Source organism: Anopheles coustani, unplaced genomic scaffold (assembly GCF_943734705.1).
Source record: "Anopheles coustani unplaced genomic scaffold, idAnoCousDA_361_x.2 U_11, whole genome shotgun sequence".
NCBI classification, from domain to species: domain Eukaryota; kingdom Metazoa; phylum Arthropoda; class Insecta; order Diptera; family Culicidae; genus Anopheles; species Anopheles coustani.
In genome coordinates, this window is record NW_026525224.1 from 14,004 (window position 1) to 40,050 (window position 26,047).

General features: G+C 40.0%; 1 protein-coding gene across 1 annotated transcript; it reads right to left on the minus strand.

Annotated features, from left to right (window-relative positions):
* Window positions 1-1,180: 1,180 nt before the first annotated feature.
* On the minus strand, window positions 1,181-6,859 carry LOC131271129 (uncharacterized). Its single transcript, XM_058272515.1, has 2 exons — window positions 5,620-6,859; window positions 1,181-5,160 (listed from the first exon to the last, which is right to left on the minus strand). The coding sequence occupies exons 1-2, from the start codon at window positions 6,857-6,859 to the stop codon at window positions 1,181-1,183; spliced, it is 5,220 nt and encodes a 1,739-aa protein (XP_058128498.1).
* Window positions 6,860-26,047: the final 19,188 nt, after the last annotated feature.

Genomic DNA, 26,047 nt, shown 5'->3' on the forward strand with positions numbered 1-26,047 from the left:
TGGTGTTTAGAAGGTGCTTAAAGTGACTTTAAAGAGAATGAGACGATGCAAAATGGTGTTTAGAAGGTGCTTAAAGTGACTTTAAAGAGAATGAGACGATGCAAAATGGTGTTTAGAAGGTGCTTAAAGTGACTTTAAAGAGAATGAGACGATGCAAATTGGTGCTTGGAAGGTGCTTAAAGTGACTTTAAAGAGAATGAGACGATGCAAAATGGTGTTTAGAAGGTGCTTAAAGTGACTTTAAAGAGAATGAGACGATGCAAAATGGTGTTTAGAAGGTGCTTAAAGTGACTTTAAAGAGAATGAGACGATGCAAAATGGTGTTTAGAAGGTGCTTAAAGTGACTTTAAAGAGAATGAGACGATGCAAAATGGTGCTTAGAAGGTGCTTAAAGTGACTTTAAAGAGAATGAGACGATGCAAAATGGTGTTTAGAAGGTGCTTAAAGTGACTTTAAAGAGAATGAGACGATGCAAAATGAGGTTTAGAAGGTGCTTAAAGTGACTTTAAAGAGAATGAGACGATGCAAAATGGTGTTTATAAGGTGCTTAAAGTGACTTTAAAGAGAATGAGACGATGCAAAATGGTGTTTAGAAGGTGCTTAAAGTGACTTTAAAGAGAATGAGACGATGCAAATTGAGGTTTAGAAGGTGCTTAAGGTGACTTTAAAGAGAATGAGACGATGCAAAATGGTGCTTAGAAGGTGCTTAAAGTGACTTTAAAGAGAATGAGACGATGCAAAATGGTGTTTAGAAGGTGCTTAAAGTGACGTTAGAGAGAATGAGACGATGCTAAACGGTGTTAAGAAGGTGCTTAAAGTGACTTTAAAGAGAATGAGACGATGCAAAATGGTGTTTAGAATATGCTTAAAGTGACTGTTGAAAAGCTATTTTCAACAGAAGAAAAAAGGTAACACTTGATTTTAAGAACACTAGCTCGAGTGAGCTAAAACTTTCGTGTCTCTTTATTCTCTAATAACCGACAAATTCAATGGTCGCGCCGTTTATATACCATGTACCGTTTAGATCGTTTTCGACTTTACCGTTTCGGTGACAATCGTGCGTTGACGGCAGCTGTCATGCCGTTGCTCTGTTTTGCAACATTTTCCCCACCGTGGATCATCGCGATGCTCCACTAACCACGTGCTGCTGCCATCTATCAAACTCACGATCAACAGAGCTTCAATCTACTTCACTATCCAGGTTCAGCGTAGAGTCGTCCACTATATCTTCGGGCACGTCATCCTGTGGCCCCGCAAGGTAATTCCTCGGTAATACATCCAACTTTGCTAACTTTGTTACTGGACGTTCTAGGGTACCGTTCTTGGTCTTCACCGTCGCTCTCCTAACCTGTCCGTCTTTGGCCTTGACTACTTCGGTGACACGTCCCTTTGGCCAGCAGTTCCGGGGCAAATTATTATCCGCGATGAGTACTACGTCTCCTGGTTGTAGAGGTTCCACTGGTTGGAACCACTTTGTGCGCCGTGTCAGGGTAGGTAAATATTCTCCCACCCACTTTTTCCAAAACATGTTTGCGTTCCTTTCTGTTGCTTTCCAGGACGATCGTACTGCGGTTGGTGAGTCATCGAAAGGTACCAGCGGTTTTGTCCCATTTGAGCTACCGAGCAGAATGTGATTTGGGGTGATCGGCGCTTCAAACTCATCTTCCAAGGGTACGTAAGTCAGTGGTCTGGAGTTCAGAATCAGCTCGATTTCCTTTAACGTTGTTTCCAACACTTCGTCTGTTGGGCGTCGTGGTAGGTCGAACTCGTTGGTGACCTTTTTTACCGAGCGGACAAGGCGCTCCCAGCAGCCGCCAAAGTGGGGTGCTGCTGGTGGGTTGAAGGTCCACTTCAAGTCAGGACCGTTAAAATGGGCCATCATCACTCCGCCACTTAGTTCTTTAACTATCTCAGCTAGTTCGCGGGATGCCCCGATGAAGTTGGTACCCTGATCGCTGATGAATTCTCGGGGTGCTCCACGCCTCGTCATGAAGCGGCGTATAGCGAGAATACAGGAATCGGCTGTTAGCGAGCGTGCGACCTCAAGATGAACTGCTCTCGTGGTTAGGCAGGTGAATATCACCCCCCAACGCTTCTCCTCATGTCGGCCGACTGTTACGTACATCGGGCCAAAATAGTCCAGTCCAGTGTACGTAAAGGGTTGTTGGGAGATAGCTAGCCTCTCTTTTGGGATACTTCCCATTACGGGAGCAACGGGCTTTGCATCTCGGTTTTTGCAGTGCTGGCAGGATTTCAGCACTCGCTTGTACTCCGTCATCAGCCGAGGTATATAGTACTTGGCACGTATTTCGTTGATCGCTGTCTGATGGTTACCATGCTTTAGTCTCTCATGGAAGTCTCGAATGAGTAAATCCGTTCCGTAATGTCCTCTCGGTAGAATCACCGGACTACTCATCGTCTCGTCAAACCAGGGGCTCTGGGGCAGCCGTCCCCTGAGTACTAGTACCCCTTGGTCATTGAAAGCCGGCGAGAGCTTGTATAACGAGCTCGACTTCGCTATGACTTGCTGCCAGGGATGAGCTTTCTTCGCCCCTTTCAGTTTGCGTATCTCATCCGAAAATTCTGCTGCCTGGATCTGTTGCAGTAGTATTGCTTCGGCATTCCTGAGTTCGTCATAACTTAGCGGCCCCGTCGCTTTTGTTTTTACTCCTTTAAAACTTCTCGTGTTGCTAATGAAGCGGACGACGTATCCGGCAGCTCGCAATAATCTTGTCCACCGGCTGAATCGCGTAAACTCAATCAAGGGTGGTTCCACAGAGTGATGCATCACGTGTTTGCGGATTTCCTCTTCTGTCTCACCCGGTTCTTCCCTTTGCACTGGCCAACTCGACTCCGGAGACCACAAAAACTCCGGCCCTCGAAACCAGCGACTAGTCGGCGAAAGGTCAGGTATTTTTGCCCACTTTGTAGCCTCGTCGGCCACGTTGAGTTTAGTGGACAACCACTGCCAATCGCGGATGTTTGTTTTCTCGGTAATCTCACCAACCCTGAAGGCAACGAACTGAGAGTATCGGCGGTGATCTGATTGTAACCAGCAGGTCACGTCTCGTGAGTCAGTCCAGAAGTAGTTATGGGCTGTTATTGTTCGATGCGATTCCGCGATACAGCAGGCTAGGCGCGCTCCGATCAATGCGGCTTGCAGCTCGAGGCGTGGTATCGATGCATACTTGAGGGATGCCACCCGCGTCTTGGAGCCCACAAGCGCGCATTCGATTACTCCCCGCTCTTCAAAACGAAAATATGCCACTGCTGCCATCCCGTTTTCGCTGGCATCGCAGAATATGTGTAGTTGTATGACGGCTTCCGTTGAGGTCATTTGCCGATAACACCTTGGCACGCATACCTTTTCCACTTCTGGCAAGGCCGAGATCCAAACTACCCAGTTCTCGGTGAGTCGTCCCTCGATCTTCTGATCCCACTCGAGCTTAGCACGGAAGGTCTCCTGCAGTAAAATCTTCAGGAACATCAAAAAATTCCCAATTAGTCCCATTGGGTCGTATACACTCATCAAGGTGCTCAACACCTCTCGCTTCGACGGCATCCGCGTTCCTGTCAGCAGCTCCTGATTGTGTTTTGGCGACTGTTTGAAGGAGAAGGAGTCGCTCGTGGTATTCCACCACATTCCAAGAACTTTCTCCGTTACCGCGTCGGTCACACAGACGTCTGCTTCTGTTTCAGTGAGCCCCTGTAGATAATGGACGACCTTTTTTGAATTCGACAGAAAATTGCGAATTTCGAATCCTCCCTGAGCGTGAATGTACCGCACCTCTTCTGCCAAGGTCTGGGCTTCTGCTTCCGTTTCGACGCTAGCTAGCATGTCATCCACATAGTGTTCTTCCTTTATGCAGAATGCGGCGCGAGGATATTTTTCCGCAAATCGTTCAGCATTTATATTTTTCACGTAGTGGGCACTGCTAGGAGAACACGCTGCGCCAAACGTCATTACTGTCACCACATAAACGTCGGGATTTGTAACGTCGTCATCATCCCTCCACAGAATCATCTGACTGCGCTGGTCTTCCGGCCTCATCTGTACTTGGAAGAACATTTCCCTAATGTCCCCAACAATCGCCACCCGGTATTCTCGAAACCGGTATAGCACCGAGAGTAGATTTGCTATTTGGTCCGGCCCGGTAAGGAGCTGCTTATTGAGGCTTATCCCGTTTACTTCGGCGGCGGCATCAAACACCATTCGCATCTTCCCGGGCTTGTTCACGTTTACGACTGGGAATACGGGTAGGAACCAGTCGCGAGGTCGTCTCTCCGTCAACTCATCATCCCTTAGTCGACGTATGTAGCCCTTTGCCTCATAATCCCTCATTTTTTCACGTATGGCGTTCGCTAATTTAGGATATTTTATCATTTTTCTTTTTAGGCATTCGTACCGTCGCATGGCCATGGCTTTGTTGGGGGGCATCTTTACGTCATCATTTTTCCACAGCAGACCTGTTTCGTATCGTGCGCCTTGTAGCTTCGTTTTTTCTGCGAGTATGGCTAGCGCCTTTTCGTCGTCCTTTGAGCACAACGGTCCCGCAGACGGCAGGATCCCCATCGACTCGAGCGTAAAGAATTGCCTGAAGGCAGAGTCTAGGGCGTCATCGCTAGCTCCATTGCACGTGCAGATATGGAAGCTGGCCATACCTCCGCGACGTGCGGCGATGGTTTTATCGCATGGCCCGTAAACCACCCATCCTAATCGCGTTTTGGCAGCAGTAGGCTCGTCTTTCTTTCCTTCGCGTGTTTTTATAGGCTGGCCCAGGCGACAATTGTCGATTCCAATTAAAACTCGAGGGGTTACGTTTTTGTACGACTCTATTGGTAGGCCTCTAAGATGCGTGTACATTGCCAATAGTTGTTCCGTGCACAATGATTGTTCCGGTAGGGCTAGCTTCTTCATCGAGTGGACTACTGGAAGCTCGTATACCGTCCCCGATTCATGTCCGCTAGAGATCCGTAGCGCCACTTGCACTGACTCCTTCTCTTCCCGCGTCGTCGTCCCTGTCCATTTCAAGCATAGTGGATGTGGCGTGCCTTGAAGTCCTAGCTCTTGGACTAGTCCGTGTTCCACGAAGGTCGACGTTGACCCGTCGTCGAAGAAGGCGAACGTCTTTATGCTTCCGTTGGGCCCGTGTAGCGTTACTGGAATGTACCGGAATAGTACGGTGTTGTCACTCGCGGGTCTATTTGTGCTACAGTGTGTTAGTGTGTGTACCTGGTGTTGTGCTGTGTCGATGTGAAGAAGTGGGTGATGCAGGACGCCGCAGCCGCCTATCTCACATGGTTTCTTTTCTTGACACGGGCCCCGGTGCGTGATGAGGCATTGCTTACATATCCGGCTCGCCTTCACAAACGTTCGTCTGGCGTTAACTGCCATCTGCCGAAAAACTTCACAACTGGTCATTGATACACACGAGCCGTGACATAAAACGCACTTCGAGGGCAGTGATGGGCTCTTCGAATCGGGTGTGATGGTGGTGTGTAAATTCCAGCGCGCCGTGGTCCGTCGCGGTTCGCTTGTTTGCGATTTGTTGTGAACTGCGCGTCCGGACAAAGGGGCAGCCGCGCTGATATCTAGCGCCAAATCGCCTATCCACTTACCAAACTCGAACAGGGACACATTCGGGAGGTCGCTGCGGTGTCGTGCCCACTCGATAAACGTAGTGTCTGGCAGCTTTGCCGTTAACTCCCTCAGCAAGGTAACATCACACATGTACCCGTACATGCCCGTTGCTCTTATCGTAGCACAGAGATTTTGCACCTCAAAGCCGAATTCCGCCAGCGTGTCGAGTCGGTCATTTCTTGGTGCCGGCATTCGTCTCACTCTCTCTACGAGTGACTCTACAATCAGCTCGGGCCTGCCAAATCTCGTTCGGAGGATGTTGATCGCATCCTTCAACCCAGACGGCAGAAGCAACAAATGTTCTACCGCCTTGCGTGCAGCACCGGTTAACGCCTTTTGCAAACGGAGCAAGTTTTCATCATCGCTGAAGCCGCAAAGCGTCGATGATAGCTCATATCGCGCGATGAACAAGGGCCACTCCGCCGCTGAGCCGGAGAATGTGGGTAGATCCTTGCTCGTCGATTGCCGTGCTGCCAGCTGACTCTGGTTCAGGATTGTTGTGTTGCAACAAGCGCCGGAAAGATTCACGTTCGGTGCAGGAAAACCTCTCGGGCTTGTCCCCTCCGCGTAGTGCAGTGAAGTGTTGTGTCCCGACGCCTTTGGCATAGCCCCGTTATCGCAATGGCGACCGCCCGATTCCGGTTGATGACCCTGGGTCGCCATCGTTGGGCCGGTCCATGCAGAATGGCGGTTCACCGCCGCCGAAGCCTCCATCTTTCGGCGCCATTCTGAAAACCCCGAGCGACTCGCGTATTCCGGAAAAAATAAGCTACGTTCTGCCGGGTTTTCACCGAGGAACCCTACCCCGCGAGCCGGTTGTGTCTCCCCGCAACGATCAGTGCTATCCAGCCATTCCTCTGCCTTCCGCATTTCGGTTGTGCTGGCCGACGTTGCATGGTTTACAGTGGTGTTCCGTTCTTGCTCGTACGCGCGCCTCTCCTCCTGAATCGTAAGTTCGCGGATTTGCCATTCGAGCTCTCGCGAGGCAAGCTCGATTTGTCGTCGTTTCTCTGCAATCGGGTCCACCTTGGACCCGGCTCCATGTCTCGTGTGCGGGCTTGGCTCGATCGTCCGATCCGAATGCGTCGGATGCGTCAACGGGGTCAACCCTTCCGGGTGGCCATCTGCTTGACTCGGTCCGGCCGTCGCATGCCCGCTTTGTGCCCGGGGAGTGTGGTGGAATGTGAAAGAGGCCGGGGTGGACCTCGAGTCAGCCATCCTAGCGCTTTCACATGCGCCTACGCCGTCGCGTATCGATGGCGGGCTCGCCATTTCCATGGCTTCGATCCGTTCCCCGCGTAGCGTTTCACCGTCGTTACTCATCACGGTTTCGCACGAGAAGCTGGTTTTCGTAAACTGATAATTTGCGAGAACTTTTACTAGAAAGTTTTAGAATGTTGAAAAGCTATTTTCAACAGAAGAAAAAAGGTAACACTTGATTTTAAGAACACTAGCTCGAGTGAGCTAAAACTTTCGTGTCTCTTTATTCTCTAATAACCGACAAATTCAATGGTCGCGCCGTTTATATACCATGTACCGTTTAGATCGATTTCGACTTTACCGTTTCGGTGACAATCGTGCGTTGACGGCAGCTGTCATGCCGTTGCTCTGTTTTGCAACACACCTTCTAAACCTCTTTTTGCATCGTCTCATTCTCTTTAATGTCACTTTAAGCACCTTCTAAACACCATTTTGCATCGTCTCATTCTCTTTAAAGTCACTTTAAGCGCCTTCTACACACCATTTTGCATCGTCTCATTCTCTTTAAAGTCACTTTAAGCACCTTCTAAACCTCATTTTGCATCGTCTCAATCTCTTTAAAGTCACTTTAAGCACCTTCTTAACAACATTTTGCATCGTCTCATTCTCTTTAAAGTCACTTTAAGCACCTTCTAAACACCATTTTGCATCGTCTCTTTCTCTTTAAAGTCACTTTAAGCACCTTCTAAACACCATTTTGCATCGTCTCATTCTCTTTAAAGTCACTTTAAGCACCTTCTACACACCATTTTGCATCGTCTCATTCTCTTTAAAGTCACTTTAAGCACCTTCTAAACCTCATTTTGCATCGTCTCATTCTCTTTAAAGTCACTTTAAGCACCTTCTAAACACCATTTTGCATCGTCTCATTCTCTTTAAAGTCACTTTAAGCACCTTCTAAGCACCATTTTGCATCGTCTCATTCTCTTTCAAGTCACTTTAAGCACCTTCTAAACACCATTTTGCATCGTCTCATTCTCTTTAAAGTCACTTTAAGCACCTTCTAAACACCATTTTGCATCGTCTCATTCTCTTTAAAGTCACTTTAAGCACCTTCTAAACACCATTTTGCATCGTCTCATTCTCTTTAAAGTTACTTTAAGCACCTTCTAAACACCATTTTGCATCGTCTCATCCTCTTTTAAGTCACTTTAAGCACCTTCTAAACCTCATTTTGCATCGTCTCATTCTCTTTAAAGTCACTTTAAGCACCTTCTTAACAACATTTTGCATCGTCTCATTCTCTTTAAAGTCACTTTAAGCACCTTCTAAACACCATTTTGCATCGTCTCTTTCTCTTTAAAGTCACTTTAAGCACCTTCTAAACACCATTTTGCATCGTCTCGTTCTCTCTAAAGTCATTTTAAGCACCTTCTGAACACCATTTTGCATCGTCTCTTTCTCTTTAAAGTCACTTTAAGCACCTTCAAAACACCATTTTGCATCGTCTCATTCTCTCTAAAGTCACTTTAAGCAACTTCTTAACACCATTTTGCATCGTCTCATTCTCTTTAAAGTCACTTTAAGCACCTTCTAAACCTCATTTTGCATCGTCTCATTCTCTTTAAAGTCACTTTAAGCACCTTCTAAACACCATTTTGCATCGTCTCTTTCTCTTTAAAGTCACTTTAAGCACCTTCTAAACACCATTTTGCATCGTCTCGTTCTCTCTAAAGTCATTTTAAGCACCTTCTGAACACCATTTTGCATCGTCTCATTCTCTTTAAAGTCACTTTAAGCACCTTCTAAACCTCATTTTGCATCGTCTCATTCTCTTTAAAGTCACTTTAAGCACCTTCTAAACACCATTTTGCATCGTCTCATTCTCTTTAAAGTCACTTTAAGCAACTTCTTAACACCATTTTGCATCGTCTCATTCTCTTTAAAGTCACTTTAAGCACCTTCTACACCTCATTTTGCATCGTCTCATTCTCTTTAAAGTCACTTTAAGCACCTTCTAAACACCATTTTGCATCGTCTCATTCTCTCTAAAGTCACTTTAAGCACCTTCTAAACCTCATTTTGCATCGTCTCATTCTCTTTAAAGTCACTTTAAGCACCTTCTAAACACCATTTTTCATCGTCTCTTTCTCTTTAAAGTCACTTTAAGCACCTTCTAAACACCATTTTTCATCGTCTCGTTCTCTCTAAAGTCACTTTAAGCACCTTCTGAACACCATTTTGCATCGTCTCGGTCTCTCTAAAGTCATTTTAAGCACCTTCTGAACACCATTTTGCATCGTCTCTTTCTCTTTAAAGTCACTTTAAGCACCTTCAAAACACCATTTTGCATCGTCTCATTCTCTCTAAAGTCACTTTAAGCAACTTCTTAACACCATTTTGCATCGTCTCATTCTCTTTAAAGTCACTTTAAGCACCTTCTAAACCTCATTTTGCATCGTCTCATTCTCTTTAAAGTCACTTTAAGCACCTTCTAAACACCATTTTGCATCGTCTCTTTCTCTTTAAAGTCACTTTAAGCACCTTCTAAACACCATTTTGCATCGTCTCGTTCTCTCTAAAGTCATTTTAAGCACCTTCTGAACACCATTTTGCATCGTCTCATTCTCTTTAAAGTCACTTTAAGCACCTTCTAAACACCATTTTTCATCGTCTCTTTCTCTTTAAAGTCACTTTAAGCACCTTCTAAACACCATTTTTCATCGTCTCGTTCTCTCTAAAGTCACTTTAAGCACCTTCTAAACACCATTTTGCATCGTCTCGGTCTCTCTAAAGTCATTTTAAGCACCTTCTGAACACCATTTTGCATCGTCTCTTTCTCTTTAAAGTCACTTTAAGCACCTTCAAAACACCATTTTGCATCGTCTCATTCTCTCTAAAGTCACTTTAAGCAACTTCTTAACACCATTTTGCATCGTCTCATTCTCTTTAAAGTCACTTTAAGCACCTTCTAAACCTCATTTTGCATCGTCTCATTCTCTTTAAAGTCACTTTAAGCACCTTCTAAACACCATTTTGCATCGTCTCTTTCTCTTTAAAGTCACTTTAAGCACCTTCTAAACACCATTTTGCATCGTCTCGTTCTCTCTAAAGTCATTTTAAGCACCTTCTGAACACCATTTTGCATCGTCTCATTCTCTTTAAAGTCACTTTAAGCACCTTCAAAACACCATTTTGCATCGTCTCATTCTCTTTAAAGTCACTTTAAGCACCTTCAAAACACCATTTTGCATCGTCTCATTCTCTTTAAAGTCACTTTAAGCAACTTCTTAACACCATTTTGCATCGTCTCATTCTCTTTAAAGTCACTTTAAGCACCTTCTACACCTCATTTTGCATCGTCTCATTCTCTTTAAAGTCACTTTAAGCACCTTCTAAACACCATTTTGCATCGTCTCATTCTCTCTAAAGTCACTTTAAGCACCTTCTAAACCTCATTTTGCATCGTCTCATTCTCTTTAAAGTCACTTTAAGCACCTTCTAAACACCATTTTTCATCGTCTCTTTCTCTTTAAAGTCACTTTAAGCACCTTCTAAACACCATTTTTCATCGTCTCGTTCTCTCTAAAGTCACTTTAAGCACCTTCTGAACACCATTTTGCATCGTCTCATTCTCTTTAAAGTCACTTTAAGCACCTTCAAAACACCATTTTGCATCGTCTCATTCTCTCTAAAGTCACTTTAAGCACCTTCTAAACACCATTTTGCATCGTCTCATTCTCTTTAAAGTCACTTTAAGCACCTTCTACACCTCATTTTGCATCGTCTGATTCTCATTAAAGTCACTTTAAGCACCTTCTAAACACCATTTTGCATCGTCTCATTCTCTCTAAAGTCACTTTAAGCACCTTCTAAACCTCATTTTGCATCGTCTCATTCTCTTTAAAGTCACTTTAAGCACCTTCTAAACACCATTTTGCATCGTCTCATTCTCTTTAAAGTCACTTTGAGCACCTTCTAAACACCATTTTGCATCGTCTCATTCTCTTTAAAGTCACTTTAAGCACCTTCTAAACACCATTTTGCATCGTCTCATTCTCTTTAAAGTCACTTTAAGCACCTTCTAAACACCATTTTGCATCGTCTCATTCTCTTTAAAGTCACTTTAAGCACCTTCTAAACCTCATTTTGCATCGTCTCATTCTCTTTAAAGTCACTTTAAGCACCTTCTAAACCTCATTTTGCATCGTCTCATTCTCTCTAAAGTCACTTTGAACACCTTCTAAACCTCATTTTGCATAGTCTCATTCTCTTTAAAGTCACTTTAAGCACCTTCTAAACACCATTTTGCATCGTCTCATTCTCTTTAAAGTCAATTTAAGCACCTTCTAAACCTCATTTTGCATCGTCTCATTCTCTCTAAAATCACTTTAAGCACCTTCTAAACACCATTTTGCATCGTCTCATCCTCTTTTAAGTCACTTTAAGCACCTTCTAAACCTCATTTTGCATCGTCTCATTCTCTTTAAAGTCACTTTAAGCACCTTCTAAACACCATTTTGCATCGTCTCATTCTCTTTAAAGTCACTTTAAGCACCTTCTAAACACCATTTTGCATCGTCTCATTCTCTTTAAAGTCACTTTAAGCACCTTCTAAACCTCATTTTGCATCGTCTCATTCTCTTTAAAGTCACTTAAAGCACCTTCTACACACCATTTTGCATCGTCTCATTCTCTTTAATGTCACTTTAAGCACCTTCTAAACACCATTTTGCATCGTCTCATTCTCTTTAAAGTCACTTTCAGCACCTTCTAAACACCATTTTGCATCGTCTCATTCTCTTTAAAGTCACTTTAAGCACCTTCTAAACCTCATTTTGCATCGTCTCATTCTCTTTAAAGTCACTTTAAGCACCTTCTAAACACCATTTTGCATCGTCTCATTCTCTTTAAAGTCACTTTAAGCACCTTCTAAACACCATTTTGCATCGTCTCTTCCTCTTTTAAGTCACTTTAAGCACCTTCTAAACCTCATTTTGCATCGTCTCATTCTCTTTAAAGTCACTTTAAGCACCTTCTAAACACCATTTTGCATCGTCTCATTCTCTTTAAAGTCACTTTCAGCACCTTCTAAACACCATTTTGCATCGTCTCATTCTCTTTAAAGTCACTTTAAGCACCTTCTAAACCTCATTTTGCATCGTCTCATTCTCTTTAAAGTCACTTTAAGCACCTTCTAAACCTCATTTTGCATCGTCTCATTCTCTTTAAAGTCACTTTAAGCACCTTCTAAACACCATTTTGCATCGTCTCATTCTCTTTAAAGTCACTTTAAGCACCTTCTTAACACCATTTTGCATCGTCTTATTCTCTTTAAAGTCACTTTAAGCACCTTCTAAACACCATTTTGCATCGTCTCATTCTCTTTAAAGTCACTTTAAGCACCTTCTAAACCTCATTTTGCATCGTCTCATTCTCTTTAAAGTCACTTAAAGCACCTTCTAAACACCATTTTGCATCGTCTCATTCGCTCTAAAGTCACTTTAAGCACCTTCTAAACACCATTTTGCATCGTCTCATTCTCTTTAAAGTCACTTTAAGCACCTTCTAAACATCATTTTGCATCGTCTCATTCTCTTTAAAGTCACTTTAAGCACCTTCTAAACACCATTTTGCATCGTCTCATTCTCTTTAAAGTCACTTTAAGCACCTTCTAAACACCATTTTGCATCGTCTCTTCCTCTTTTAAGTCACTTTAAGCACCTTCTAAACCTCATTTTGCATCGTCTCATTCTCTTTAAAGTCACTTTAAGCACCTTCTAAACACCATTTTGCATCGTCTCATTCTCTTTAAAGTCACTTTCAGCACCTTCTAAACACCATTTTGCATCGTCTCATTCTCTTTAAAGTCACTTTAAGCACCTTCTAAACCTCATTTTGCATCGTCTCATTCTCTTTAAAGTCACTTTAAGCACCTTCTAAACCTCATTTTGCATCGTCTCATTCTCTTTAAAGTCACTTTAAGCACCTTCTAAACACCATTTTGCATCGTCTCATTCTCTTTAAATTCACTTTAAGCACCTTCTTAACACCATTTTGCATCGTCTTATTCTCTTTAAAGTCACTTTAAGCACCTTCTAAACACCATTTTGCATCGTCTCATTCTCTTTAAAGTCACTTTAAGCACCTTCTAAACACCATTTTGCATCGTCTCATTCTCTTTAAAGTCACTTTAAGCACCTTCTAAACCTCATTTTGCATCGTCTCATTCTCTTTAAAGTCACTTTAAGCACCTTCCTAACCTCATTTTGCATCGTCTTATTCTCTTTAAAGTCACTTTAAGCACCTTCTAAACATCATTTTGCATCGTCTCATTCTCTTTAAAGTCACTTTAAGCACCTTCTACACACCATTTTGCATCGTCTCATTCTCTTTAAAGTCACTTTAAGCACCTTCTAAACACCATTTTGCATCGTCCCATTCTCTTTAAAGTCACTTTAAGCATTTTCTAAACCTCATTTTGCATCGTCTCATTCTCTTTAAAGTCACTTTAAGCACCTTCTAAACACCATTTTGCATCGTCTCATTCTCTTTAAAGTCACTTTAAGCACCTTCTAAACCTCTTTTTGCATCGTCTCATTCTCTTTAATGTCACTTTAAGCACCTTCTAAACACCATTTTGCATCGTCTCATTCTCTTTAAAGTCACTTTAAGCACCTTCTAAGCACCATTTTGCATCGTCTCATTCTCTTTCAAGTCACTTTAAGCACCTTCTAAACACCATTTTGCATCGTCTCATTCTCTTTAAAGTCACTTTAAGCACCTTCTAAACACCATTTTGCATCGTCTCATTCTCTTTAAAGTCACTTTAAACACCTTCTAAAAACCATTTTGCATCGTCTCATTCTCTTTAAAGTTACTTTAAGCACCTTCTAAACACCATTTTGCATCGTCTCATTCTCTCTAAAGTCACTTTAAGCACCTTCTAAACACCATTTTGCATCGTCTCATTCTCTTTAAGGTCACTTTAAGCACCTTCTAAACACCATTTTGCATCGTCTCATTCTCTTTAAAGTCTCTTTAAGCACCTTCTAAACACCATTTTGCATCGTCTCATCCTCTTTAAAGTCACTTTAAGCACCTTCTAAACACCATTTTGCATCGTCTCATTCTCTTTAAAGTCACTTTAAGCACCTTCTAAACACCATTTTGCATCGTCTCATTCTCTTTAAAGTCACTTTAAGCACCTTCTACACACCATTTTGCATCGTCTCATTCTTTTTAAAGTCTCTTTATGCACCATCTAAGCACCATTTTGCATCGTCTCATTCTCTCTAAAGTCACTTTAAGCACCTTCTAAACACCATTTTGCATCGTCTCATTCTCTTTAAAGTCACTTTAAGCACCTTCTTAAAACCATTTTGCATCGTCTCATTCTCTTTAAAGTCACTTTAAGCACCTTCTAAACACCATTTTGCATCGTCTCATTCTCTCTAAAGTCACTTTAAGCACCTTCTAAACACCATTTTGCATCGTCTCATTCTCTTTAAAGTCACTTTAAGCACCTTTTAAACACCATTTTGCATCGTCTCATTCTCTTTAAAGTCTCTTTAAGCACCTTCTAAACACCATTTTGCATCGTCTCATTCTCTTTAAAGTCACTTTAAGCACCTTCTAAACACCATTTTGCATCGTCTCATTCTCTTTAAAGTCTCTTTAAGCACCTTCTAAACACCATTTTGCATCGTCTCATTCTCTTTAAAGTCACTTTAAGCACCTTCTAAACACCATTTTGCATCGTCTCTTCCTCTTTTAAGTCACTTTAAGCACCTTCTAAACCTCATTTTGCATCGTCTCATTCTCTTTAAAGTCACTTTAAGCACCTTCTTAACACCATTTTGCATCGTCTTATTCTCTTTAAAGTCACTTTAAGCACCTTCTAAACACCATTTTGCATCGTCTCATTCTCTTTAAAGTCACTTTAAGCACCTTCTAAACCTCATTTTGCATCGTCTCATTCTCTTTAAAGTCACTTAAAGCACCTTCTAAACCTCATTTTGCATCGTCTCATTCTCTTTAAAGTCACTTTAAGCACCTTCTAAACCTCATTTTGCATCGTCTCATTCTCTTTAAAGTCACTTTAAGCACCTTCTAAACACCATTTTGCATCGTCTCATTCTCTTTAAAGTCACTTTAAGCACCTTCTTAACACCATTTTGCATCGTCTTATTCTCTTTAAAGTCACTTTAAGCACCTTCTAAACACCATTTTGCATCGTCTCATTCTCTTTAAAGTCACTTTAAGCACCTTCTAAACACCATTTTGCATCGTCTCATTCTCTTTAAAGTCACTTTAAGCACCTTCTAAACCTCATTTTGCATCGTCTCATTCTCTTTAAAGTCACTTTAAGCACCTTCTAAACCTCATTTTGCATCGTCTCATTCTCTTTAAAGTCACTTTAAGCACCTTCTAAACACCATTTTGCATCGTCTCATTCTCTCTAAAGTCACTTTAAGCACCTTCTAAACACCATTTTGCATCGTCTCATTCTCTTTAAAGTCACTTTAAGCACCTTCTAAACCTCATTTTGCATCGTCTCATTCTCTTTAAAGTCACTTAAAGCACCTTCTAAACACCATTTTGCATCGTCTCATTCGCTCTAAAGTCACTTTAAGCACCTTCTAAACACCATTTTGCATCGTCTCATTCTCTTTAAAGTCACTTTAAGCACCTTCTAAACATCATTTTGCATCGTCTCATTCTCTTTAAAGTCACTTTAAGCACCTTCTAAACACCATTTTGCATCGTCTCATTCTCTTTAAAGTCACTTTAAGCACCTTCTAAACACCATTTTGCATCGTCTCTTCCTCTTTTAAGTCACTTTAAGCACCTTCTAAACCTCATTTTGCATCGTCTCATTCTCTTTAAAGTCACTTTAAGCACCTTCTAAACACCATTTTGCATCGTCTCATTCTCTTTAAAGTCACTTTCAGCACCTTCTAAACACCATTTTGCATCGTCTCATTCTCTTTAAAGTCACTTTAAGCACCTTCTAAACCTCATTTTGCATCGTCTCATTCTCTTTAAAGTCACTTTAAGCACCTTCTAAACCTCATTTTGCATCGTCTCATTCTCTTTAAAGTCACTTTAAGCACCTTCTAAACACCATTTTGCATCGTCTCATTCTCTTTAAAGTCACTTTAAGCACCTTCTAAACACCATTTTGCATCGTCTCATTCTCTTTAAAGTCACTTTAAGCACCTTCTAAACCTCATTTTGCATCGTCTCATTCTCTTTAAAGTCACTTTAAGCACCTTCCTAACCTCATTTTGCATCGTCTTATTCTCTTTAAAGTCACTTTAAGCACCTTCTAAACATCATTTTGCATCGTCTCATTCTCTTTAAAGTCACTTTAAGCACCTTCTACACACCATTTTGCATCGTCTCATTCTCTTTAAAGTCACTTTAAGCACCTTCTAAACCTCATTTTGCATCGTCTCATTCTCTTTAAAGTCACTTTAAGCACCTTCCTAACCTCATTTTGCATCGTCTCATTCTCTTTAAAGTCACTTTAAGCACCTTCTAAACACCATTTTGCATCGTCTCATTCTCTTTAAAGTCACTTTAAGCACCTTCTAAACACCATTTTGCATCGTCTCTTCCTCTTTTAAGTCACTTTAAGCACCTTCTAAACCTCATTTTGCATCGTCTCATTCTCTTTAAAGTCACTTTAAGCACCTTCTAAACACCATTTTGCATCGTCTCATTCTCTTTAAAGTCACTTTCAGCACCTTCTAAACACCATTTTGCATCGTCTCATTCTCTTTAAAGTCACTTTAAGCACCTTCTAAACCTCATTTTGCATCGTCTCATTCTCTTTAAAGTCACTTTAAGCACCTTCTAAACACCATTTTGCATCGTCTCATTCTCTTTAAAGTCACTTTAAGCACCTTCTAAACACCATTTTGCATCGTCTCATTCTCTTTAAAGTCACTTTAAGCACCTTCTAAACACCATTTTGCATCGTCTCATTCTCTTTAAAGTCACTTTAAGCACCTTCTAAACCTCATTTTGCATCGTCTCATTCTCTTTAAAGTCACTTTAAGCACCTTCCTAACCTCATTTTGCATCGTCTTATTCTCTTTAAAGTCACTTTAAGCACCTTCTAAACATCATTTTGCATCGTCTCATTCTCTTTAAAGTCACTTTAAGCACCTTCTACACACCATTTTGCATCGTCTCATTCTCTTTAAAGTCACTTTAAACACCTTCTAAACACCATTTTGCATCGTCCCATTCTCTTTAAAGTCACTTTAAGCATTTTCTAAACCTCATTTTGCATCGTCTCATTCTCTTTAAAGTCACTTTAAGCACCTTCTAAACACCATTTTGCATCGTCTCATTCTCTTTAAAGTCACTTTAAGCACCTTCTAAACTCTTTTTGCATCGTCTCATTCTCTTTAATGTCACTTTAAGCACCTTCTAAACACCATTTTGCATCGTCTCATTCTCTTTAAAGTCACTTTAAGCACCTTCTAAGCACCATTTTGCATCGTCCTCATTCTCTTTCAAGTCACTTTAAGCACCTTCTAAACACCATTTTGCATCGTCTCATTCTCTTTAAAGTCACTTTAAGCACCTTCTAAACACCATTTTGCATCGTCTCATTCTCTTTAAAGTCACTTTAAACACCTTCTAAAAACCATTTTGCATCGTCTCATTCTCTTTAATGTTACTTTAAGCACCTTCTAAACACCATTTTGCATCGTCCTCATTCTCTCTAAAGTCACTTTAAGCACCTTCTAAACACCATTTTGCATCGTCTCATTCTCTTTAAGGTCACTTTAAGCACCTTCTAAACACCATTTTGCATCGTCTCATTCTCTTTAAAGTCTCTTTAAGCACCTTCTAAACACCATTTTGCATCGTCTCATCCTCTTTAAAGTCACTTTAAGCACCTTCTAAACACCATTTTGCATCGTCTCATTCTCTTTAAAGTCACTTTTAAGCACCTTCTAAACACCATTTTGCATCGTCTCATTCTCTTTAAAGTCACTTTAAGCACCTTCTACACACCATTTTGCATCGTCTCATTCTTTTTAAAGTCTCTTTATGCACCAGTCTAAGCACCATTTTGCATCGTCTCATTCTCTTTAAAGTCACTTTAAGCACCTTCTAAACACCATTTTGCATCGTCTCATTCTCTTTAAAGTCACTTTAAGCACCTTCTTAAAACCATTTTGCATCGTCTCATTCTCTTTAAAGTCACTTTAAGCACCTTCTAAACACCATTTTGCATCGTCTCATTCTCTCTAAAGTCACTTTAAGCACCTTCTAAACACCATTTTGCATCGTCTCATTCTCTTTAAAGTCACTTAAGCACCTTTTAAACACCATTTTGCATCGTCTCATTCTCTCTTTAAAGTCACTTTAAGCACCTTCTAAACACCATTTTGCATCGTCTCATTCTCTTTAAAGTCACTTTAAGCACCTTCTAAACACCATTTTGCATCGTCTCATTCTCTTTAAAGTCTCTTTAAGCACCTTCTAAACACCATTTTGCATCGTCTCATTCTCTTTAAAGTCACTTTAAGCACCTTCTAAACACCATTTTGCATCGTCTCATTCTCTTTAAAGTCACTTTAAGCACCTTCTAAACACCATTATGCATCGTCTCATTCTCTTCAAAGTCTCTTTATGCACCTTCTAAACACCATTTTGCATCGTCTCATTCTCTCTAAAGTCACTTTAAGCACCTTCTACACACCATTTTGCATCATCTCATTCTTTAAAGTCTCTTTAAGCACCTTCTAAACACCATTTTGCATCGTCTCATTCTCTTTAAAGTCACTTTAAGCACCTTCTAAACACCATTTTGCATCGTCTCATTCTCTTTAAAGTCACTTTAAGCACCTTCTAAACACCATTTTGCATCGTCTCATTCTCTTTAAAGTCACTATAAGCACCTTCTAAACACCATTTTGCATCGTCTCGTTCTCTTTAAAGTCACTTTAAGCACCTTCTAAACCTCATTTTGCATCGTCTCATTCTCTCTAACGTCACTTTAAGCACCTTCTAAACACCATTTTGCATCGTCTCATTCTCTCTAAAGTCACTTTAAGCACCTTCTAAACCTCATTTTGCATCGTCTCGTTCTCTTTAAAGTCACTTTAAGCACCTTCCAAACACCATCTTGCATCGTCTCATTCTCTTAAAAGTCATTTTAAGCACCTTCTGAACACCATTTTGCATCGTCTCATTCTCTTTAAAGTCACTTTAAGCACATTCTAAACACCATTTTGCATCGTCTCATTCTCTCTAAAGTCACTTTAAGCACCTTCTAAACCTCATTTTGCATCGTCTTATTCTCTTTAAAGTCACTTTAAGCACCTTCTAAACACCATTTTGCATCGTCTCATTCTCTCTAAAGTCACTTTAAGCACCTTCTAAACACCATTTTGCATCGTCTCATTCTCTTTAAAGTCACTTTAAGCACCTTCTAAACACCATTTTGCATCGTCTCATTCTCTTTAAAGTCACTTTAAGCACCTTCTAAACACCATTTTGCATCGTCTCATTCTCTTTAAGGTCACTTTAAGCACCTTCTAAACACCATTTTGCATCGTCTCATTCTCTTTAAAGTCACTTTAAGCACATTCTAAACACCATTTTGCATCGTCTCATTCTCTTTAAAGTCACTTTAAGCACCTTCTAAACACCATTTTGCATCGTCTCATTCTCTTTAAAGTCACTTTAAGCACCTTCTAAACCTCATTTTGCATCGTCTCATTCGCTTTAAAGTCACTTTAAGCACCTTCTAAACACTATTTTGCATCGTCTCATTCTCTTTTAAGTCACTTTAAGCACCTTCTTAACACCATTTTGCATCGTCTCATTCTCTTTAAAGTCACTTTAAGCACCTTCTAAACACCATTTTGCATCGTCTCATTCTCTTTAAAGCCACTTTAAGCACCTTCTAAACCTCATTTTGCATCGTCTCATTCTCTTTAAAGTCTCTTTAAGCACCTTCTAAACACCATTTTGCATCGTCTCATTCTCTTTAAAGTCACTTTAAGCACCTTCTAAACACCATTTTGCATCGTCTCATTCTCTTTAAAGTCACTTTAAGCACCTTCTAAACCTCATTTTGCATCGTCTCATTCGCTTTAAAGTCACTTTAAGCACCTTCTAAACACTATTTTGCATCGTCTCATTCTCTTTTAAGTCACTGTAAGCACCTTCTTAACACCATTTTGCATCGTCTCATTCTCTTTAAAGTCACTTTAAGCACCTTCTAAACACCATTTTGCATCGTCTCATTCTCTTTAAAGTCACTTAAAGCACCTTCTAAACCTAATTTTGCATCCTCTCATTCTCTTTAAAGTCACTTTAAGCACCTTCTAAACACAATTTTGCATCGTCTCATTCTCTTAAAGTCACTTTAAGCACCTTCTAAACACCATTTTGCATCGTCTCATTCTCTTTAAAGTCACTTTAAGCACCTTCTAAACCTCATTTTGCATCGTCTCATTCCCTTTAAAGTCACTTTAAGCACCTTCTAAACACCATTTTGCATCGTCTCATTCTCTTTAAAGTCACTTTAAGCACCTTCTAAGCACCATTTTGCATCGTCTCATTCTCTTTCAAGTCACTTTAAGCACCTTCTAAACACTATTTTGCATCGTCTCATTCTCTTTAAAGTCACTTTAAGCACCTTCTTAACACCATTTTGCATCGTCTTATTCTCTTTAAAGTCACTTTAAGCACCTTCTAAACACCATTTTGCACCGTCTCATTCTCTTTAAAGTCACTTTAAGCACCTTCTAAACCTCATTTTGCATCGTCTCATTCTCTTTAAAGTCACTTTAAGCACCTTCTAAACACCATTTTGCATCGTCTTATTCTCTTTAAAGTCACTTTAAGCACCTTCTAAACACCATTTTGCATCGTCTCATTCTCTCTAAAGTCACTTTAAGCACCTTCTAAACCTCATTTTGCATCGTCTCATTCTCTTTAAAGTCACTTTAAGCACCTTCTAAACCTCATTTTGCATCGTCTCATTCTATCTAACGTCGCTTTAAGCACCTTCTAAACACCATTTTGCATCGTCTCATTCTCTTTAAAGTCACTTTAAGCACCTTCTAAACACCATTTTGCATCGTCTCATTCTCTTTAAAGTCACTTTAAGCACCTTCTTAACACCATTTTGCATCGTCTCATTCTCTTTAAAGTCACTTTAAGCACCTTCTTAACACCATTTTGCATCGTCTCATTCTCTTTAAAGTCACTTTAAGCACCTTCTAAACACCTTTTTGCATCGTCCCATTCTCTTTAAAGTCACTTTAAGCACCTTCTTAACACCATTTTGCATCGTCTTATTCTCTTTAAAGTCACTTTAAGCACCTTCTAAACACCATTTTGCACCGTCTCATTCTCTTTAAAGTCACTTTAAGCACCTTCTAAACACCATTTTGCATCGTCTCATTCTCTTTAAAGTCACTTTAAGCACCTTCTAAACACCATTTTGCATCGTCTCATTCTCTTTAAAGTCACTTTAAGCACCTTCTACACCTCATTTTGCATCGTCTCATTCTCTTTAAAGTCACTTTAAGCACCTTCTAAACACCATTTTGCATCGTCTCATTCTCTCTAAAGTCACTTTAAGCACCTTCTAAACCTCATTTTGCATCGTCTCATTCTCTTTAAAGTCACTTTAAGCACCTTCTAAACACCGTTTTGCATCGTCTCATTCTCTTTAAAGTCACCTTAAGCACCTTCTAAACCTCATTTTGCATCGTCTCATTCTCTTTAAAGTCACTTTAAGCACCTTCTAAACACCATTTTGCATCGTCTCATTCTCTTTAAAGTCACTTTAAGCACCTTCTAAACACCATTTTGCACCGTCTCATTCTCTTTAAAGTCACTTTAAGCACCTTCTAAACACCATTTTACATCGTCTCATTCTCTCTAAAGTCACTTTAAGCACCTTCTAAACCTCATTTTGCATCGTCTCATTCTCTTTAAAGTCACTTTAAGCACCTTCTAAACACCATTTTGCATCGTCTCATTCTCTTTAAAGTCACTTTAAGCACCTTCTAAACACCATTTTGCATCGTCTCATTCTCTTTAAAGTCACTTTAAGCACCTTCTAAACCTCATTTTGCATCGTCTCATTCTCTTTAAAGTCACTTTAAGCACCTTCTAAACACCATTTTGCATCGTCTCATTCTCTTTAAAGTCACTTTAAGCACCTTCTTAACACCATTTTGCATCGTCTTATTCTCTTTAAAGTCACTTTAAGCACCTTCTAAACACCATTTTGCATCGTCTCATTCTCTTTAAAGTCACTTTAAGCACCTTCTAAACACCATTTTGCATCGTCTCATTCTCTCTAAAGTCACTTTAAGCACCTTCTAAACCTCATTTTGCATCGTCTCATTCTCTTTAAAGTCACTTTAAGCACCTTCTAAACACCATTTTGCATCGTCTCATTCTCTTTAAAGTCACTTTAAGCACCTTCTAAACACCATTTTGCATCGTCTCATTCTCTTTAAAGTCACTTTAAGCACCTTCTTAACACCATTTTGCATCGTCTTATTCTCTTTAAAGTCACTTTAAGCACCTTCTAAACACCATTTTGCACCGTCTCATTCTCTTTAAAGTCACTTTAAGCACCTTCTAAACACCATTTTGCATCGTCTCATTCTCTTTAAAGTCACTTTAAGCACCTTCTAAACACCATTTTGCATCGTCTCATTCTCTTTAAAGTCACTTTAAGCACCTTCTACACCTCATTTTGCATCGTCTCATTCTCTTTAAAGTCACTTTAAGCACCTTCTAAACACCATTTTGCATCGTCTCATTCTCTCTAAAGTCACTTTAAGCACCTTCTAAACCTCATTTTGCATCGTCTCATTCTCTTTAAAGTCACTTTTAACACCTTCTAAACACCATTTTGCATCGTCTCATTCTCTTTAAAGTCACTTTGAGCACCTTCTAAACACCATTTTGCATCGTCTCATTCTCTTTAAAGTCACTTTAAGCACCTTCTAAACCTCATTTTGCATCGTCTCATTCTCTTTAAAGTCACTTTAAGCACCTTCTAAACCTCATTTTGCATCGTCTCATTCTCACTAAAGTCACTTTGAACACCTTCTAAACCTCATTTTGCATAGTCTCATTCTCTTTAAAGGCACTTTAAGCACCTTCTAAACACCATTTTGCATCGTCTCATTCTCTTTAAAGTCACTTTAAGCACCTTCTAAACCTCATTTTTCATCGTCTCATTCTCTTTAAAGTCACTTTAAGCACCTTCTAAACCTCATTTTGCATCGTCTCATTCTCTTTAAAGTCACTTTAAGCACCTTCTAAACCTCATTTTTCATCGTCTCATTCTCTTTAAAGTCACTTTAAGCACCTTCTAAACACCATTTTGCATCGTCTCATTCTCTTTAAAGTCACTTTAAGCACCTTCTAAACACCATTTTGCATCGTCTCATCCTCTTTAAAGTCACTTTAAGCACCTTCTAAACCTCATTTTTCATCGTCTCATTCTCTCTAAAGTCACTTTAAGCACCTTCTAAACACCATTTTGCATCGTCTCATTCTCTTTAAAGTCACTTTAAGCACCTTCTAAACACCATTTTGCATCGTCTCATTCTCTTTAAAGTCATTTTAAGCACCTTCTAAACACCATTTTGCATCGTCTCATTCTCTTTAAAGTCACTTTAAGCACCTTCTAAACACCATTTTGCATCGTCTCATTCTCTTTAAAGTAACTTTAAGCACCTTCTTAACACCCTTTTGCATCGTCTCATTCTCTCTAACGTCACTTTAAGCACCTTCTAAGCACCATTTTGCATCGTCTCATTCTCTTTAAAGTCACTTTAAGCACCTTCTAAACCTCATTTTGTATCGTCTCATTCTCTTTAAAGTCACTTTAAGCACCTTCTAAACACCATTTTGCATCGTCTCATTCTCTTTAAAGTCACTTTAAGCACCTTCTAAACACCATTTTGCATCGTCTCATTCTCTTTAAAGTCACTTTAAGCACCTTCTAAACACCATTTTGCATCGTCTCATTCTCTTTAAAGTCACTTTAAGCACCTTCTAAACCTCATTTTTCATCGTCTCATTCTCTTTAAAGTCACTTTAAGCACCTTCTAAACCTCATTTTGCATCGTCTCATTCTCTTTAAAGTCACTTTAAGCACCTTCTAAACCTCATTTTTCATCGTCTCATTCTCTTTAAAGTCACTTTAAGCACCTTCTAAACACCATTTTGCATCGTCTCATTCTCTTTAAAGTCACTTTAAGCACCTTCTAAACACCATTTTGCATCGTCTCATTCTCTCTAAAGTCACTTTAAGCACCTTCTAAACACCATTTTGCATCGTCTCATTCTCTTTAAAGTCACTTTAAGCACCTTCTAAACACCATTTTGCATCGTCTCATTCTCTTTAAAGTCACTTTAAGCACCTTCTAAACACCATTTTGCATCGTCACATTCTCTTTAAAGTCTCTTTATGCACCTTCTAAACACCATTTTGCATCGTCTCATTCTCTTTAAAGTCACTTTAAGCACCTTCTAAACACCATTTTGCATCGTCTCATTCTCTCTAAAGTCACTTTAAGCACCTTCTAAACCTCATTTTGCATCGTCTCATTCTCTTTAAAGTCACTTTAAGCACCTTCTAAACCTCATTTTGCATCGTCTCATTCTCTTTAAAGTCACTTTAAGCACCTTCTAAACACCATTTTGCATCGTCTCATTCTCTTTAAAGTCACTTTAAGCACCTTCTAAACCTCATTTTGCATCGTCTCATTCTCTTTAAAGTCACTTTAAGCACCTTCCAAACCTCATTTTGCATCGTCTCATTCTCTTTAAAGTCACTTTAAGCACCTTCTAAACCTCATTTTGCATCGTCTCATTCTCTTTAAAGTCACTTTAAGCACCTTCTAAACACCATTTTGCATCGTCTCATTCTCTTTAAAGTCACTTTAAGCACCTTCTAAACCTCATTTTTCATCGTCTCATTCTCTTTAAAGTTATTTTAAGCACCTTCTAAACACCATTTTGCATCGTCTCATTCTCTTTAAAGTCACTTTAAGCACCTTCTAAACACCATTTTGCATCGTCTCATTCTCTTTAAAGTAACTTTAAGCACCTTCTTAACACCATTTTGCATCGTCTCATTCTCTCTAACGTCACTTTAAGCACCTTCTAAACACCATTTTGCATCGTCTCATTCTCTTTAAAGTCACTTTAAGCACCTTCTAAACACCATTTTGCATCGTCTCATTCTCTTTAAAGTTACTTTAAGCACCTTCTTAACACCCTTTTGCATCGTCTCATTCTCTCTAACGTCACTTTAAGCACCTTCTAAACACCATTTTGCATCGTCTCATTCTCTTTAAAGTCACTTTAAGCACCTTCTAAACACCATTTTGCATCGTCTCATTCTCTTTAAAGTCACTTTAAGCACCTTCTAAACACCATTTTGCATCGTCTCATTCTCTCTAACGTCACTTTAAGCACCTTCTAAACCTCATTTTGCATCGTCTCATTCTCTTTAAAGTCACTTTTAGCACCTTCTAAGCACCATTTTGCATCGTCTCATTCTCTTAAAAGTCACTTTAAGCACCTTCTAAACACCATTTTGCATCGTCTCATTCTCTTTAAAGTCACTTTAAGCACCTTCTAAACCTCATTTTTCATCGTCTCATTCTCTTTAAAGTCACTTTAAGCACCTTCTAAACCTCATTTTGCATCGTTTCAGTCTCTTTAAAGTCACTTTAAGCACCTTCTAAACCTCATTTTGCATCGTCTCATTCTCTTTAAAGTCACTTTAAGCACCTTCTAAACACCATTTTGCATCGTCTCATTCTCTTTAAAGTCACTTTAAGCACCTTCTAAACACCATTTTGCATCTCTCATTCTCTTTAAAGTCACTTTAAGCACCTTCTAAACACCATTTTGCATCGTCTCATTCTCTTTAAAGTCACTTTAAGCACCTTCTAAACCTCATTTTTCATCGTCTCATTCTCTTTAAAGTCACTTTAAGCACCTTCTTAACACCATTTTGCATCGTCTCATTCTCTATAAAGTCACTTTAAGCACCTTCTAAACACCATTTTGCATCGTCTCATTCTCTTTAAAATCACTTTAAGCACCTTCTAAACCTCATTTTTCATCGTCTCATTTTCTTTAAAGTCACTTTAAGCACCTTATAAACCAAAATTTTCA

Coding starts and splice junctions, on each gene's coding strand:
- LOC131271129 (XM_058272515.1), bottom strand. CDS start 6,859: ATGGCTGACTCGAGGTCCACCCCGGCCTCTTTCACATTCCACCACACT. Junction 5,161..5,619: donor TGTGTCCCTGTTCGAGTTTG/GTAAGTGGATAG, acceptor GGTACATTCCAG/TAACGCTACACGGGCCCAAC.